The sequence below is a fragment of the Panthera uncia genome, chromosome D1, assembly GCF_023721935.1.
Source record: "Panthera uncia isolate 11264 chromosome D1, Puncia_PCG_1.0, whole genome shotgun sequence".
Classification (NCBI taxonomy): domain Eukaryota; kingdom Metazoa; phylum Chordata; class Mammalia; order Carnivora; family Felidae; genus Panthera; species Panthera uncia.
The window spans coordinates 42,726,480-42,743,517 of record NC_064808.1 but is presented as its reverse complement, the minus strand read 5'-3'; the positions used below and the strand labels follow the sequence as shown (position 1 = coordinate 42,743,517).

The 17,038-nt window shown below is 37.5% G+C and overlaps 1 protein-coding gene across 1 annotated transcript in view; it reads right to left on the bottom strand.

Annotated features, from left to right (window-relative positions):
- Positions 1-342: 342 nt before the first annotated feature.
- COPB1 (COPI coat complex subunit beta 1) overlaps positions 343-17,038 on the bottom strand; it is a 35,935-nt gene continuing 19,239 nt past the window's right edge. Inside the window, exons 11-22 of the mRNA XM_049649520.1 lie at positions 16,069-16,214; positions 14,752-14,848; positions 13,522-13,682; positions 12,309-12,429; positions 10,837-11,064; positions 10,503-10,682; positions 7,167-7,311; positions 5,971-6,090; positions 3,378-3,523; positions 2,747-2,836; positions 1,417-1,572; positions 343-738 (exon numbers count right to left, since the gene is read on the bottom strand). Of these exons, the coding sequence (XP_049505477.1) occupies positions 679-738; positions 1,417-1,572; positions 2,747-2,836; positions 3,378-3,523; positions 5,971-6,090; positions 7,167-7,311; positions 10,503-10,682; positions 10,837-11,064; positions 12,309-12,429; positions 13,522-13,682; positions 14,752-14,848; positions 16,069-16,214 (1,650 nt within the window). The 3' untranslated portion in view covers positions 343-678. The remainder of the gene's footprint in view (positions 739-1,416; positions 1,573-2,746; positions 2,837-3,377; positions 3,524-5,970; positions 6,091-7,166; positions 7,312-10,502; positions 10,683-10,836; positions 11,065-12,308; positions 12,430-13,521; positions 13,683-14,751; positions 14,849-16,068; positions 16,215-17,038) is intronic.

Genomic DNA, 17,038 nt, shown 5'->3' with positions numbered 1-17,038 from the left:
ACTCAAAAGGTCATTTAAATTTATAATAGAAACCCATTTTAAAAATATAAAATTAAAAAAAAAATTGAAAAAAGGGGCACTTGGGTGGCTCAGTCAGTTAAATGTCCGACTTTGGCTCAGGTCATGATCTCACAGTTCATGAGTTCAAGCCCTGCATCAAGCTCTCTGCTGTCAGTGCAGAGCCTGCTTCGGATCCTCTGCCTCCCTCTCTCTCTGCCGCTCCCCCCATTCATGCGCATGCGCTCTCCCTCTCTCTCAAAAATAAATAAAACATTTCTAAAATAAACTATATTAAAAAGTATAAAATAAACTATAACTAAAAGAAATCCATTGCTACATAACTAAAGTTATGTAATTATAGATTTATTTATAAAATAACAAAAGATTTAGGAATAGATCTGTTTATTATACTGTGAAAATGGTCTTGGTACATGTGAGAAATATTATATACTTTAAGGACAGCATCCAGAACTGTTAAGACAAAAGACAAACTATAATTTTAAACTCAATCTTGATTTAAGGGAAGGCTATTAAATTATTGGCTGGAATGCATTCAGCATGAACTCAGATTCTATATAACATAAAGCATGAAAGAGTACAAAAGATGTTGGGAGTCCAGTAAGCCCATACCTAAATATTAACTGTAAAACTGCAAGGACTTTTTTTTTTTTTTTAATCTTATACACTAGTTTTCTTCTGAGACAAGTTGATTTTATCTCCAAGACTTAAGGCCATTCCCTGTAAAGAAGAATGAAAATGTTTATAATTATTAAAACTACATAAAATCAGTAGGTTATTCTATCTTAACCAAGTCCCCATTCAATAAGACATCAACAATGAGGGGCGCCTGGGTGGCTCAGTCCATTAAGCATCCAACTTTAGCCCAGGTCATGATCTTGCAGTTCATGAATTCGAGCCCCACATCGGGCTCTGTGCTGACAGCTTAGAGCCTGGAGCCTGCTTTGGACCTTCTGTCTCTCTCTCTCTGCCCCTCCCCGGCTCGTACTCTCTCTCAAAAATAAATAAAACATTAAAAAGTAATAATAATGAAAGCAAGGATATACAAAACAGACTCAACTCAACTTTACTTTGTTAAGTACTTTTAGTGCTAGATTTACAAATAGTCAATAGATTTGTAGCCTGGATTTCAAAAATTATAGAGAACCCATTTCACAAACACCCTACGGGAACCAATCTGTTTTAGGCAAATAATCCAGAATGACAGGCCCAAAAAGTGGGCCATTTTAATGAAGCAGAAGTTTTATTTCTATTCAGAGAATACTATTATTACATACATACATCTAATACATAAAACACTAGTATGATAGAGAATACTACATATAGAAATAATGAAGAAATGCATTCTTCCTTTTTATTCAGTTTAGAGATGATCTCAAAAAAAACCCCAATTGTTACCTGACTCTTTGCACGAATTCTTATGTGGCCTGTAACAGGGGCCTCTGGTCCCTGTTGAATTGGCTTTTCAATGCTGACATTTGCAAGTGCATCTTCTCCAAATATGGAACGAGCATAGAGGTTGGCTGCCATAAAGCCACAGTAACCAGAAAGAGCCTGAAAGAAATTTGCGATAAATTCAATACTTCACTAGACAACTACACATAAGCAGGACCCATCAGCATAGGTAAATTATCATTTTTCAACACAGAACTTACCATGTGGTGATGGTTACATGACTACATAAATGTGTCAAAACTCAGAGAACTATATATGTAAAAAGTGTGAAGGTTACTGGGGTGCCTGGGTGGCTCAGTCAGTTGAGCGTCCAACTTCGGCCCAGGTCATGATCTCACAGTTCCTATGTTCAAGCCCCACATCAGGCTCTCTACCGGCAGCACAGAGCCTGGAGCCTGCTTCGGATTCTGTGTCTCTGTCTGTCTCTGCCCCTCCCTTGCTCTCTCTCAAAAAATAAATAAACATTAAAAAAAATTTTTTTTTAAAAAAGTGTGAAGGTTACCGTGTCTGTATTATGCCTTAGGAAAAATGACTTCAATCAAAGACACAACACTTATTCCAGTTTGTATTTTTACATTCACTGTTTACTTACAGTTTCCTGATTACACCAGACCTTAAGTTCCAAGAAGGAAGAGACCATTTTTGTTTTGTTCATTACTATATATCCAGCAGCTCACAGAGTACTGGGCATATAGTATTTGTTTGTGTATCTGCTAGACTATTTATTAAATAAACTAATATATGAATTAAAACCTATTTGGCAGAATTTTACTGGTAAAATTAGTATTATAACATTAGCAGAAATTCTACAAAGAAAAAAATTTCCACAGAGCCTCAGTTTAATTTTTCTTTCTAGTCTTTTTTCATACATATACAACTTAGTAGAAAATTCTGTATTCGAACAGATATATTCTGACCCACAATCAGAGCCAAGAGAAAAGAGGGCATGGACATTTTTAAATCCAGTATCACAACCTATTCTGGAAGGAGCCTTTAGCTGAAAGGGAGAAGACTGACAAGGAAAACTAACTTGACTCTCAACTGGGTCACTGCACTGGGGGAACAAGCAGGTTGATGCATTCTGGTAGAAAGGGATAAGCGGACTGACGCATTCTGTGGGATAACTTATCTCTTAGCTAGTCCAGAATGACACTGCTTTTCTCATTCTCTGTTTTCAACAGAAACAAAAACACACTAAAGGAAATACAACAAAGCCAGGAATCTGCCATACTACTCTCTTATCAGATTTAAGAAGTTCTCAGTTAAATCTTACCTTCTCTGGAGTGAGGCATTTCATGTTGGTTGACTTTAATATATGCTGTAAATAGTCATTTAAGTCAACTATATTTGTGTTAACTGTCACCTGCACAGAGGGAGGAAAAAAGTCAAGGAGATCAGAATCCTAACCATGAGAAAGTTGTGAATTTCTTATCTTCAGGTTGAGAAAACACTCAGATGTCATGTAGAACCTCCTCAGTATTTATTGGGGAGGATGGGCAACAAAAAAAGTAAATGACATCTCTACAAAATCCAATAAACTGTAAGCTGGCATCAGAACTTTCATACATAGATAACTTCATAAAAGATCAACATGCTGCATATAAAATATTTCTAATAAAAATTAAGGCCACTTTGTAAAACCTCTTTTGGACACTGGATTCAATGGTAAATTATTATTTATACATGCAATTATTATTTATACATGTCTTTAATCACCAATTTATAACAGCAACTTACTGACCTACTTGCATAATTTCTGGTGAAGACTAATTTGCAAGAATAGATTATCGAGAGACAGCTTCTCATATCTGACACTTTTTAGGGGGACTAATTTTATCAGACCATCCCTCAACACTAGCCAAATAGGAAGATAAGGAGTTCGAGGAAATCTCCCAAGGACTAACTTTGTTTTCCCATTCGAATTCAGCCCACATCTGACGGAACTCAGCATCAGTGCAAGTTGCAGGCTGGATATAGTCCATGATGTCGATGTGAATATCACTGAGGACTACACAATTTCTGTCACTTGCTGCTCCGGAGACATCATAAACTGCAATATACACACACAAAAAGGTCCTGAATCACCAGAGGCAATCTAAAGGTAAATCTGAATGTTTTACAAATATTAACTAATACTCCCATCAATCCTATGTTGTAATATTATGATTTTCCATGTTATGGATGAGAAAACAAAAACAAAGAGAAGTCATGTAAGTTGCTCAAGGTCACAGAGTTGATTAAGTGGAAGGGCCAGGACTCAAACTCAATTGGTAAATACACAGCAGTTGCAGTGTGTTAGGCACCCCAGGTGGATATGTAAGTAGGTAGTATTCATGGAGGCAACTACCCTAAGTAGGTGCTTAACTAATAGTTTTGAATGAATACTGAGGAGCCATGGTGCTTAACGATACAATTATTTGCTTCTACGACTGCTTTTTCCACAGCAGAGTCGAAATCTGATTGGAGTCTCTTCTCTTGACATTTCTCCACCGTCTTGATGTTTCTATCACACTTTCAGAGAAAACTGAGGTTACCAAGAATAAGTTCCTTCAATTTCCAGCCCCCTTTCTACAAACAAGTTTCTCTCTCTCTGAATCCATTCTCACCTCCTTACCCCACGTATCAGGGCATCTGTGATCCCTGCTTTGGTCCAGGGCTTCATTCCACCAATCATTACCTCCCTCACTCATGTGTTTACCTTTGTATTCTCTATGGACTTTCTTCCCTTTGTCTGTAAACATACTCACAGATCTCCCTCCCCCTCTGACTTCTCTTTAGTCTACTACCCTCTCTCATTCTTAACAAAACCAAGGTTCCAACTCAGAAGAGTCTATGCTCATTGTCTATGTCTCCATCTCCTAGTCTTCAACCCACCACCACTGTGCAAGACATACCAAAAGTGTTACTTCACTTCACTGATTGCCAAATCCAAAGGACCCTGCTTTTAGACTTCATGCTACTTGACCTTTTGAAGTTTCAGATTCTTTATGAAGAGTTTTCCTTAACTTCTTCTTGACCACATTTCAGATACCTTTGTAGGATTCTCCTCGGCTGACCCAGCTTTCAGTATTCCTGTTCTCTTAGATTTGGTTTTCAAATCCCTCTTCATGCCCTCTCTGGGTGGATTTTTTCATTTCTATGGCTTTCAAACAAATATTTATCTCTAGTTGAGACCTCCTGTTCAGACTCCTATCAAACTGTGCTTTGACATCTTTAGAAACTTTATTACTCAACTTGCTTAATATTTATTTTTTCTCTCAAATTTGTCCTTCCCTCCTGTTTTCCTTGTTTTGGTGACTGCCATAAATATCAACACAAGAAAGGCAATAAAAAAATCTGAGGGTTATTCTAGCCCCTTCCTCCTCAATCAGTCCGTGTCCTGGGCATTCTATCTTCTTAATACTGATAATATTCAGCCCTTCCCTCCATCCCAACCTCTGCTGCACTGGTTCAGAGTCTGTCATCTCTCACCTGTGCTACTAAAATAGTCTGCTAGTTAACCTTCCTGCCTCCTCCAACCAGTCTTCTATTGTGCTGTTTAATCACATAACTCACTTTTAAGTCCTTAGTGGCTCCCCTTTACATTAGGACAAACTGAAATCCTTAGCATGACAAAATATAGCTCCTACTAACCTTCCTAACCTCTGTACCCTCCAGGCCACTTTGAACTCCAAGTATGTCAAACTACTTGCATGTATTCCAGCTGAATCCTTGCCTATCTGTGGAACACTTAGTAATCTTTCAAAACGTCACTTGAGCATTTAGTTGTTCCACAATGACTTACCTAACCTTCCCTGCCCACTCCCCCCACCACTTTGAGAAAACTGACCAAATGTCTGCACAGACTCCCAATTTCCCCAGCACAAGCTTCCTCGTAGCACTTACCATTCTGTATTACACATATTCTCTGTTTTCTCTGTATTCTCTATTCTACTTGTCTGTTCTCCCTTACCACAAACTACGTGAGGAGAGATCTGTTGTCCTCACCATGGTGGCCCCATCCCTGACACAGGACTTACTTTAAAAAATGCTACTGACTAAACACCTCTGTGTAAGTTAGTCCCTAGGTGGTCTGGGAACCAATGCCTATACAACGTTTTAGACTCAGTTCAAAAGTTATCCTTTGATAACATATCCTCTTCCTCTGTAAAGCCTTCAGTACAGTCAGCATTTTTCCCGTATGATCTCAAAGCGTATAGTATATAAACTAGTACCAATCACATTGTGCTGTACTTATATATTTACTTATCTATCTCCTCCTTTTGCTTGGCAGTTTCTTGAAGACAATGACCCTCTATGGTTCATTTCCGTACATCCATGAACAGAGTACAGTGCTTACAATAGCAGGTGCCCCATAAATGACGAATGGGTGAATGAATGAATGAATGAATGGAATAGATTCAGGTGCTGTCCTCAAGAAATGGCATACAGCTACTCTTTACAGAAATTCTTTAATAAAAATATTCAAACATCACAGGCTATAAAACAATTCCTTACCTATGTTACCAAAAATTATTCCATTTTCTGTTGACGCTACTTTGACATTAGCTTTAATATTTGCAAAATCATGAGGAGCAAGAGTCAAAGGAGATGGCTTTTCCACAAGTTTCAGATCCCCTGAGAAAACATTGAGATATGGTTAAAAAATTATTAAATCACATATATATTTCTCAAATCATAAATCACACATCTCCCAAAAAATAAAATCTTAAAATGTATGCAACTTAATTGCTTCTAGCAAAATAAGGAACAAGAGAAATGTTAGGATTCAAATATTTTGAGGAAAAAAATAAACCACTTAACATCTTATTCACATCAATATGCATTTTTAAAAACAGCCTTCTCAGAATAATTCTATATTTAATTTGTGTGTGTGTATGTGTGTGTGTGTGTGTGTGCCTATTTGGGGCATACCATTTTATCTCAATGACTGAATACAAACTTCTCAAAAATCTTAAGTTTTAAATTATAATATACTCCATTATAAACAAAGATAAAATAATCCACAGAAAGACTTGTAAATGCTTAGAAAGAGTTTTTTTTTTTTTTTTTTTTTTTTTTAATACAGGCATCAAGCTATATTGAGGAAGACAGGGCAGAAGTATCTTTTCCCTTGATATCTTAAAGTCCTTTAACTTTTGCTTCAGTCACACAAAATTTCTAAAAGGCACTGTACTCACTATTCCTGTACACAATTTGTATTTTCCAACTTCAAAGCCAGCTGTAGAAGTGGTCAGAGAAAGTAGGATTCATGTGTCTTTATTAAGAAGAAAAAGACATCTCAAGCTGCTGACTGTAACAATAATATACTACTTTGGTAGGTATTAGTTACAGACTCAGAAAATCCCTAGTTCTGTTCTAAGGCAATTAAAAATTTAACTAAGTGAACCATGTGGTAAATCCATAACTTTAATAGCTCTTAATATCTAGAAAAACTGATATTTGCTAGATTACTGAACAAACCCATCTGGATGTACCAAGAGCATAAACCTAAGAAAGGCAGGGTCACAGAGGTTCAAAATATTGGGAGCTGAAGGAGACTAAACATTAAATGTAAAACTAATAAGCCTTGATACAAAATGTCACAAAGACTCAAGAGAATTCTTACACTAAAACTTGTACATTTCCCTTATTAATTTGTCATAAAGACTTGCTACGTAATAATATCTTTCCTTTATGGTAAATGTCCTTACCCAGAGTAGCTAACTCTAACGTGCAGTTCTGCAAAGTATCACTGGTTTGGTTCACAACAAGTACATCCAGGACGATATCATACTGGTTGACATGGACATAAGCTTCTGCATATACAGGATCTGAGAAACCTGTCAACTGGGTGACCTATCAAACAAAAATAAAGAGATAATCAAGTTACCAAGACCATTTAACCAAATATATCCCTAGCCAAATGACCAACTCTGTTAGGTAATTAACAGGTGTACTTAGACAAATCATTTTGAAGTAGATATAATAAAACTATTTTATAATGTAGATGTGGGTAACTGAAACGGAGACATTAGAAATAACAGGTGCTAGACTTTACAGCTGGGTAGGAGAAAGATGAGCAACTACATTAAACATGATCTCCATTTAGGAACCGAATAGATTTGGATACATTTTCAGTTAAATCCCTCAGCATCTAAACTTACTAGTTGTTCTCCAAAACTTGGGAACTAAATAAAATCCAGATCATGTGGTAGTTCCTGCTACCTAAGCTCAGGAACTAAATAGATTATATAGCAAGAAATACTTGTAATTCCACAAAGATAAATTTTATGCAAACAAGTATAACACCCAAGTATAGCATTGGGTGTATAGCATTAAAAACACCCAAGTATAGCATTTTAAACATAATATTGTCACCAAAAACACATGCACCAAAAGAAAAAAAACAGATAAAACTGGATTATGTCAAAATGAAAAACTTTTGTGCATCAGAGGACATTATTAACAGAGTGAAAAGACAACCTATAGAATGGGAGAAAATATTTGCCAATCATACACTTGGTAAGGGACTTATGATCCAGCAATTTCACCTCTGAGTATAATCCAAAAGAAATGAAAGTAGTGCCTCAAAGAGATATTTGTGCACCCACGTTCAAAAAGCATTATTCACCAACAGTCAAAAGGTGGAAGTAACCCAAGTGTCTATCAACAGATAAATGGATAAACAATTATTCACAATGGAATATTACTCAGCCTTTAAAAAGAATTCTGACACATACTACACCATGAATGAACCTTGAAGAGGTTAAGTGAAATAAGCCAGTCACAAAAGGGCAAATTCTGTATGATTCTGCTAATATAAGGTGCCTGGAACAATCATTCATAGTGATAAAAAGCAGACTGGTGGTTGTCAGAAACTGAGGGGAGGCGGGTATGGGAAGTTATTGTTCAATGGGCACAGAGTCTCAGCTTTGCAAGATGAAAAAAGTTCTGGGGATGGATGGATGCTGGTGACAGTTGCACAATAATGTGAATATACTCAGTGCCACCGAACTGTAAGAGGCTTGGGGTGCCTGGGTGGCTCAATCAGTTAAGTGTCCGACTCTTGATTGCAGCTCAGTCATGATCTCAAGGTGGGTGTGAGCCCTGTGCTGGGCTCTGTGCTGACAGGGAGGAGCCTGCTTGGGATTCTCTCTCCCTCGCTCTCTGCCTCTCCCCTGTTTGTGCACATACGTTCTCTCTCTCAAAATAAATATTAAAAAAAAAAAGAATACTTAAGAGGATAAATTTGATTTTATGGAAATTATATCACAATTTAAAAAAATTAATTAAAAACAATTAAAAACTCTAATATTGTTGATGTCAATTCCCAATTATAAGGGAGAGAAAGTGTTTCAGTAGTTCCAATTCTGCTACTAACCATATTCAGAACCAATCAATTTGAGATTGTTTACTCTCACCTAATAGATGAAAGGAGTGAACTAGATCATTGATTTGTGAATTTATGTATTAAGAATAGTTGTCCTAATAAAATCCTATATGGTACTCAAAATACTAAGAATATAAAAAAGTGGGGTCACACTGTTTAAAATAACAGGGGACAAAGGGTGCCTGGTGGCTCAGTTGGTTAAGCATCTGACTTTGGCTCAGGTCATGATCTCACGGTTTGTGAGTTCGAGCCCCACATTGGGCTCTGTGCTATCAGTGCAGAACCTGCTTCAGATCCTCTGTCTTCCTCTCTGTCCCTCCCCAGCTTGTGCTCACTCTCTCTCAAAAATAAACAAGCATTACAAAAATATAATGTAACAGGGGACAGAAGAAACTGAGGGCAGGGTGTCAGAGTAGAGGCCAGAGCCCTGTCCTTTAAAAGTTTTAGTTAATCTTTTAGGATCTCCCAGCTTATGTGTTAGTCTATGATTCCACAAACAACTGGAACAAGTTATAAAACCATCTATTGGACTTACAGTACTACTGTATAGTAAAATACTTTATTGGAATCTGAGGTTTTAAGCATTTTATTTTTTTTAAAGTTTGTTTATTTTTGAGAGAGGGTGCACATGCATGCGCGCAAGCAGAGGATAGGCAGAAAGAGGAGACAGAGGAACTGAAGTGGGCTCTGTTCTGACAGCAGACAGCCCATTGTGGGGCTTGAACACACAAACCGTGAGATCATGATCTGAGCTGAAGTCGGATGCTTAATTGACTGAGCCACCCAGGCGTCCCAGTATCTTGAGTTTAATTCATGTTTCGTGAACCTATTGATCACAGTGACTTGACAAAAACTGATGCTGCGTAACAAGTTATTTTTCTTTTAAAAAACAGCGAGACCATGGGGCGCCTGGGTGGCTAAGTCAGTTGGGCATCCGACTTCGTCTCAGGTCATGATCTCACAGTTCGTGAGTTCGAGCTCCGCGTCGGGCTCTGTGCTGACAGCTTGGAGCCTGGAGCCTGCTTCGGATTCTGTGTCTCTCTCTCTCTGCCCCTGCCCTGCTCACTCTCTGTCTCTGTCTCTCAAAAAGTGAATAAATGTTTAAAAAAAAACCAGTGAGACTAGGGGTACCTACCTGGATGGCTCAGTCGTTTAAGTGTCCGACTCTTGATCATGCTCAGGGCATGATCTCATGGTCTTGAGATCAAGCCCTGCATTGGGCTCTGCACTGGCAGTGCAGAGCCTGCTTAAGATTCTCTCTTCCCTCTTCCCTCTGCATCCTCCCCAACCCCCCAACAAACAAACAAACAAACTCCTGTTTAAAAAAATATGGGAGCAGCCACTTCCTAATTACTACTTTCTTTTTTTTTTAAATACTAATTTAAAAAAAAATTTATTTTTACATTTATTTTTGAGAGACAGAGAGACAGAGCACAAGTGGGGGAGGGGCAGAGAGAGAAGGAGACAGAATCTGAAGCAGGCTCCAGGCTCTGAGCTGTCAGCACAGAGCCCGATGCAGGGCTTGAACTCACAAACTGTGAGATCACGACCTGAGCCAAAGTGGACGCTTAACTGACTGAGCCACACAGGTGCCCAATTACTACTTTCTTAAGTGGCTAATTTAAATAACTTACCAATGTATTTGACATTTTGTTACCTTGTTAAGTTTAGATGCGAGGGGATCTGCTGCCTCTTTCCTCTGTGTGTTGCCCATTGCTGCCAGCAAGCTCAGCTGAAACTGATCTTCCTTGCAGTTCATTTCATTCTTAGCAGTTAGTTGCATAAAGGAAATGGGGTCATCAGGCTGTACTGTCACATTTCTCTTTTCAGATTCTTTCTGTGTTGAGGAAACAGTACACACATCTCTCTTTAATACAGAAAGGAAGACAGCTTTCTGTAGGCCTACAGGGACAGCCTTCACATATGAGAACAGAAAAATCAACAAAATAAAAAACCAAAGTGCTTTTATGACTTAATCATATACACCTTACCTTCTGAGATAATTTCTCTTCTTCTAGTTTAGCAGATAACATGTGAGAGAGGGACTGTCTGCATTCCTTATTGAAAATGTCATTCATTAAAGGTGAACATTCAGACAAGACCTTGAGGCACAGGGAAATTCGATCTACATCATCATCTGTAATTGGCTTCTTAGGAAGAGACGATTTTCCCAAATGAAGGATAGTGGCCATAAGCAACATAGCCTCAGCAACAAAAGACTAGAAAAGAAGAGAAATGGATTATTATTGTCACGGTTCTCCAATTCAATAATGTCACTTTATTATAACTCATATTCCAAGGAATAAACCTAATTTTCGCTTCACTCAAATAAGATTTCAAATGCTTTAGATTTTATCGCCATATATTTGATACACTCTTTTCCTTCCTATCTTTTTAACTGCCACCCTCTAATACCTTCATTAACCTTCAACTGAAATAGCAATGGCTTTTTAACTGTTTTCCCTTACCTAACCCCTTCACATGCCAGTGGTATCTTTTTTTTAAATTTCCAACTACAGAAAAGTTAAAAGAATGATACATTTTACCAGTTGCTGACATTATGCCACATTTGTTTTCTTATTCTACCTGTATGTGTACACTTCCTTTTTTGACTAACCATATGAAAGTAAGGTACTCCACCCCATAAGTACTTCAGCATACACGTCTTAAGAATCAAGGCAGTTTCCTATACAACCACAATATCGTTATCTCACCTGAGAAATAGAGCAATCTAAAAATATATATACTATACACTTATATTCAAATAAATTTTCCTAATGTCACAAAATGTTTTTATTGTTTTTTTGATCCAGGATCAGCTTCATCAATCTTACTTGGCTGTTATTCTCTTTAGTCCTTTCTAATCTAGACCAGTACCCCCTGGCTTTCTGTACTGTTTTCCAGAAATGAAAATCCATTTAAGAGACACTTCTGGGATAAAATAGACAGTGACTGACTAGATGAAAATACTGGAGAGAGAGGTCTTTCCTTCACTGGGCCTTGACTGATCCTAGCAAACAAACGACTGGCTTCATAAACGCTTACATCTCTTCCACAAGGTACCATTATCGTATTACTTTGTCAATTTTACAATAACGTTATATTACTATGTCCGTTTCCCCATTACCATAAGCTCTTTAATAGTTTTAAATATTTATTTTGAGAGAGTGTGCATGCACACACACACAAGTGAGAGACGGACAGAGAGAGAGGGGGAGAGAAAATCCCAAGCAGGCTCTCCGCAGTCAGCATGGAGCCCGACACAGGGCTTGATCTCACCACCATGAGATCATGACCTGAGCTGAAATCAAGAGTCAGATGCTTAACCAATTGGGCTACCCAGGCGTCCCCATAAGCCCTTTAATGACAACAACTTCAGCATTTCCTTTTAGGTCCTTCACTGTTCAGTGCATATAGTAGACACTCAATATTTGCTAGGTAAATGCAGGATAAATAAACTTACATTTTGCTTTTTCTTCTCCTGAACCAAAGCTACATAGCGCAAGGCAATCTTGGTCAGAGTTGTGGCAAGGGAGGCAGCAACAAAGAAATCTCCATCCAGAAGGAATCCTCTTAGGGGAGGTCTGCAAAGCAACCACAAAAAGTGAAACCCAACCACCATTTCTTTTTTTTTTTTTTTTAACGTTTTATTTATTTTTGAGACAGAGAGAGACAGAGCATGAACGGGGGAGGGGCAGAGAGAGAGGGAGACACAGAATCGGAAGCAGGCTCCAGGCTCTGAGCCATCAGCCCAGAGCCCGACGCGGGGCTCGAACTCACGGACCGCGAGATCGTGACCTGAGCTGAAGTCGGACGCTTAACCGACTGAGCCACCCAGGCGCCCCCCAACCACCATTTCTTAAGCAGCATACAGTTTTTGCAGAAATGATTCCAATAAGCCTATTTAACAATCTCATTGCCACCCTTCAGTGAAAAGGATTCTCAGTTTCCTCCTTAGCTTTTAGAATGGAAAAAGGAAAATATACATGGTTTTACAGCTTATCCTCAAAAGATGCTAGAGCCACTGAATATGGAAAAAGAAAATGATTACCAGTGTATGTACTGGAGCCAATGAGCTACATTCAAATTCCAGCTTATTATTTATTGTGTCCCTATGGGTAAGTTACAAACTTTTCTAACAGAAGAGGAATTTGAGGTTATCTTCTGTAAAACGGGGATAATCATATACTGCATTTCAACAAGTTGTTGTTAATAGACAAACTACTTAGTACAGTGCCTAGCATATAGTAAACAACTGTTAAAATTTTAGGCATCATTTTTATCTTCGTTATAAATTGGGAGTGCAAAATAAGGCAGAAACATCAAATTGTTATTCCATCAATTAGAAGTGGAAAATCTTCAAAATATGTTTCCCAAGTACTAATACAGACAATGAAACTCACAAAGTTACCTCTACTTTGCATTTTCTATGTGACTAAATTAATTTTAAACAGAACAGTTATTTCAATGAAAATAGTTTTAAGAAGCAGAGATTCAAGCCATTAACACAATTCCTGGGAGAAAGAAATTAAATGTCCTCCTTTCAAGTATCTTAAATGGCTAAGATTTCCATTTTGGTCAAAAAAAGCAAACTAATCAGAGAAAAACCATTTGTCCTATCACAGGAGTGATAACTTAAACAGTACAGATGGTAAGGTACAGGTGCTGCGAATTACCTTTCATCCTCTTTCTTGGTGGGTCGGGAACTACTAAGGGCGCTCTGAGTTGCATAGGTGCCCATCTCAGTTACCAACTTCTGAACTGGCCCCACAGTCATTTCCTCTTCAGGTTTTAATTCACCAGCTTCTTTCTTTATTTCTGACTCTACGATTGGGATCTAAAAATCAATTGGAATATCAATTTAGTAATAATATCAACCGCAAGCAAATGGTATTTAAATATTCAATCATTTCTATGGAGGAGGCAATTCCCCCGAGGGGATTTTTGCAACTCTGCATTCAATTTTCTTTCCTTCCCTGGGCAATGTAGTGAGGAGAACAGGGCTTTGGAGTGAATGCCACTTACTTGTTGAATGGTTCTGGGCAAGTTAATTAAACTACTTTGAGTCTCAGTTTCTCTCTTAAATGGAAATCTTAGTTCTATTCATACAAGTTACTTTATAGGAAAATGCTTAGGACAGTGACTAAAGACAGAGTAGATACTCACTAAGCCTTACTCCTCTTCTCTATCCCTTCCCCTGCAATCCTAGCCCTAACAGCACCTATGCTAAAATGAAATAAACCTGACTTATATGTACATAGTAACTTCATCAACTACCTTTTTTAAAAAACCAAATGGCTACTATGTATTTATTCCTCAATACCAATCCAATCATCTAACTTAAGAGCTCTTCAATCATTAACTGTCAATTCCCTGACTTCATAAGTGAAAAACCTAAAGTCCAGTCATGTTAAGAAACTTAGATCCAAGGTCCGAGTTAATTACCAGCAGAAGCGAAACTGTAACCAAGGTCTCCTGACAAGCACTGTTCTTCCTATTCTACCATATGGTGGGATGAGGAAACACTGCCAGTTTTAGTACAGAAATATTCTAATGTCAGCCCAGTTCTTATAATATTTACATTCTCCTTTCAAAACATAAAGGCTAGCACAGAGTTTTACAAGTCTTTTTTTTTAAACATAGAACCTCTTGTTCAAATAAAACCTTACCCTAAACAGTAAATAATACAGACAATGCTGTATGCAGCTCAATGCAAGGGAGAGGGATGCCCCTAATTTCCCACAGCCTCTAAGCCTTAATTATAGAGGTAATTAAGACATATTTTTCAATGTTCTTTAACCCTGACGCTACTAAAAACACGAAAGAAAGCAAACCACCACACAAAAGTCAGACTTACTGAAGTAAATACCACCATTTAAGTAGTTTTTTTCTAAAGTAAGACATACCTCCCCCAGGGACCTGCGGACTTCAGTCATCACACTCTGAATGTCTTCCTTGGTACTACAGTATTCTCCCAGGATCCATAATGCTCCTCTGTAAATCCTAACGGAAGAACACAGTTCTTGAAGCAGAGATTGTTCTCTGTGAATTTAAGCTCAAGGAAAACAAGATTCTGCAGTTCCAAGGGTATATGGATGAAATTTTAAGAAAGAATGTAATAAAGGCACTAAGTTTCTTTGATTCTCTCCAGAAATCACAAGGATTAAAAAGAAAATAAGTGTTCTCACCCATTATTATTACAACTATTCTAAAACTGGTAAACTCATTAGTAAAAATAAAACACCAAAATGTTTCCCAGAAAGGTGTTATCCTCCATTTAGGACAGAGTTAAGGTAAATTTTATTTTAATCACTTACTACTATAAAAACTGTATTACTTTGATGTAAAAAGTAATTCACTTTTTATTACAGCCACTGAAAAGAATAGACAAGATGCTGAACAGAACTATTAGGAAGGAGTGCAAAGGATTGGTAATACAAAAAACCCAAAAACAGGAGGAAAGCAACAATTCTCTAATTAAAAACGTTAAACTGAATAGAATCTTCAGTCACCTTTTCCCTAAGATTTTCATTAAATTTATTCAAAAAAATTTTAGAAACTAAAGCTCTAAGAGATGATGGCCACTGAAGGCATAACTTAGGTATACTTGTTTTCTCACAAAGGAAGCAAATCTTTCTCACTTCCACAAATATCAATTCATTGTCATATCATAAAAACAATTTTGCAAAACAAAAAAACAAAACAAACAAAAACAATTTTCCAATGGTCCTTTCTTTTCTATCCAGGCAGATATAATGGAAGTGTATTACACTCCACCTATCAGATGCTTTGAATGAAGCAAAGTTTGGATGCAATAGTCCTTTCTCATTAGCAAAAGCTATTTTAAGGGAAATGCATGACGTCAGATTTGGGCTGCATTTTCAATCCCTCATTTTAGTAAATGCTAATGGGGGATATAAATACTGATACCCAAAAAGTGATACCCTTTAAAAATATGTTCCTTCGCTACTTTAGGATACACCATGTTTTAGAGGAAATACGGATAGAGAAACCTAGGTCAATCATACCTACAAAAACAAATTCTGCCCATAGGTTGCTGATTTACAGAGAGTAAGGTAAGGTGATGTTTACTATGACACTTATGTTGGTTTTAGTGTTTTGATTCATTTCTTCTCTCTTGTATTTTCTACCAAATGACCCTTTAAAGATAGAAACGGTAAAATGCTTGCTTGACCTTACATTTAAACAGATGTTAAACCTACTTGACAGATTTAATAGCATGAAAGACTTCAAGCATCTTCTCAACAATAAGCATTCTCAGGTTATCAAAGCGCTGAATAGCTTCACGGACAAACTCCAAGACATCAGCGGCTGCTGCTTCATTATTGTCACTGAGAAATTCCATTAACTGAAAGGAAAAAAAAGAAAAATAGGTAAGTTATACAATTTTCAGAAAGAAAATTATCTAAGTTTTAAGAAGTAAACAAATTCACAAGAAATATAATTAATGATTTTCAAAGATGTAACAAAATGTTGAGAGACAAGTACTGTTATATAAACAAAGTCACAATGTCTTTTCTGGTTTTTGTGCAGCCAAGTTTACTACAAAAAAACTCACTATAAAACAAAAGCTGGAAATACACAACTCAAAATAAATTAATTGGATACACCTCAGTTGTAACTAAAAGCAAAATCATTTCAGAGGAAATCTGAAGTTCAAAGATAAAATTTCAAATTATAATAACATACTTCATTTATCTGACAGTGACAGAAGCCAAAGATTCTAGGTATATATATTTTTCCTATAACTAAATCCTTCAACTTTTTTTTTGTTTGTTTGTTTGAGAGAGTGAGCAGGGGAGGGGCAGAGAGGGAGAGAGAGAATCCCAAGCACATTTCGCACTGTCAGTGCGGAGCTCAATGCGGGGCTAAAACCCACGAACCAGGAGATCGTGACCTGAGCTGAAATGAAGAGCTGGCCACTTAACTGACTGAGCCACCCAGATTCCCCTAAAGCCTTCAACTTAAAAAAAAATTTTTTTTTAACGTTTTACTTATTTTTGAGAGAGAGAGAGGCGGAGTGTGAGCAGGGGAGGGGCTGAGAGAGAGGGAGACACAGAATTTGAAACAGGCTCCAGGCTCTGAGTGTCAGCACAGAGCCCGACATGGGGCTCAAACTCAAGAACCCTGAGATCATGCCCTGAGCCGAAGTCAGACACTTAACTGACTGAA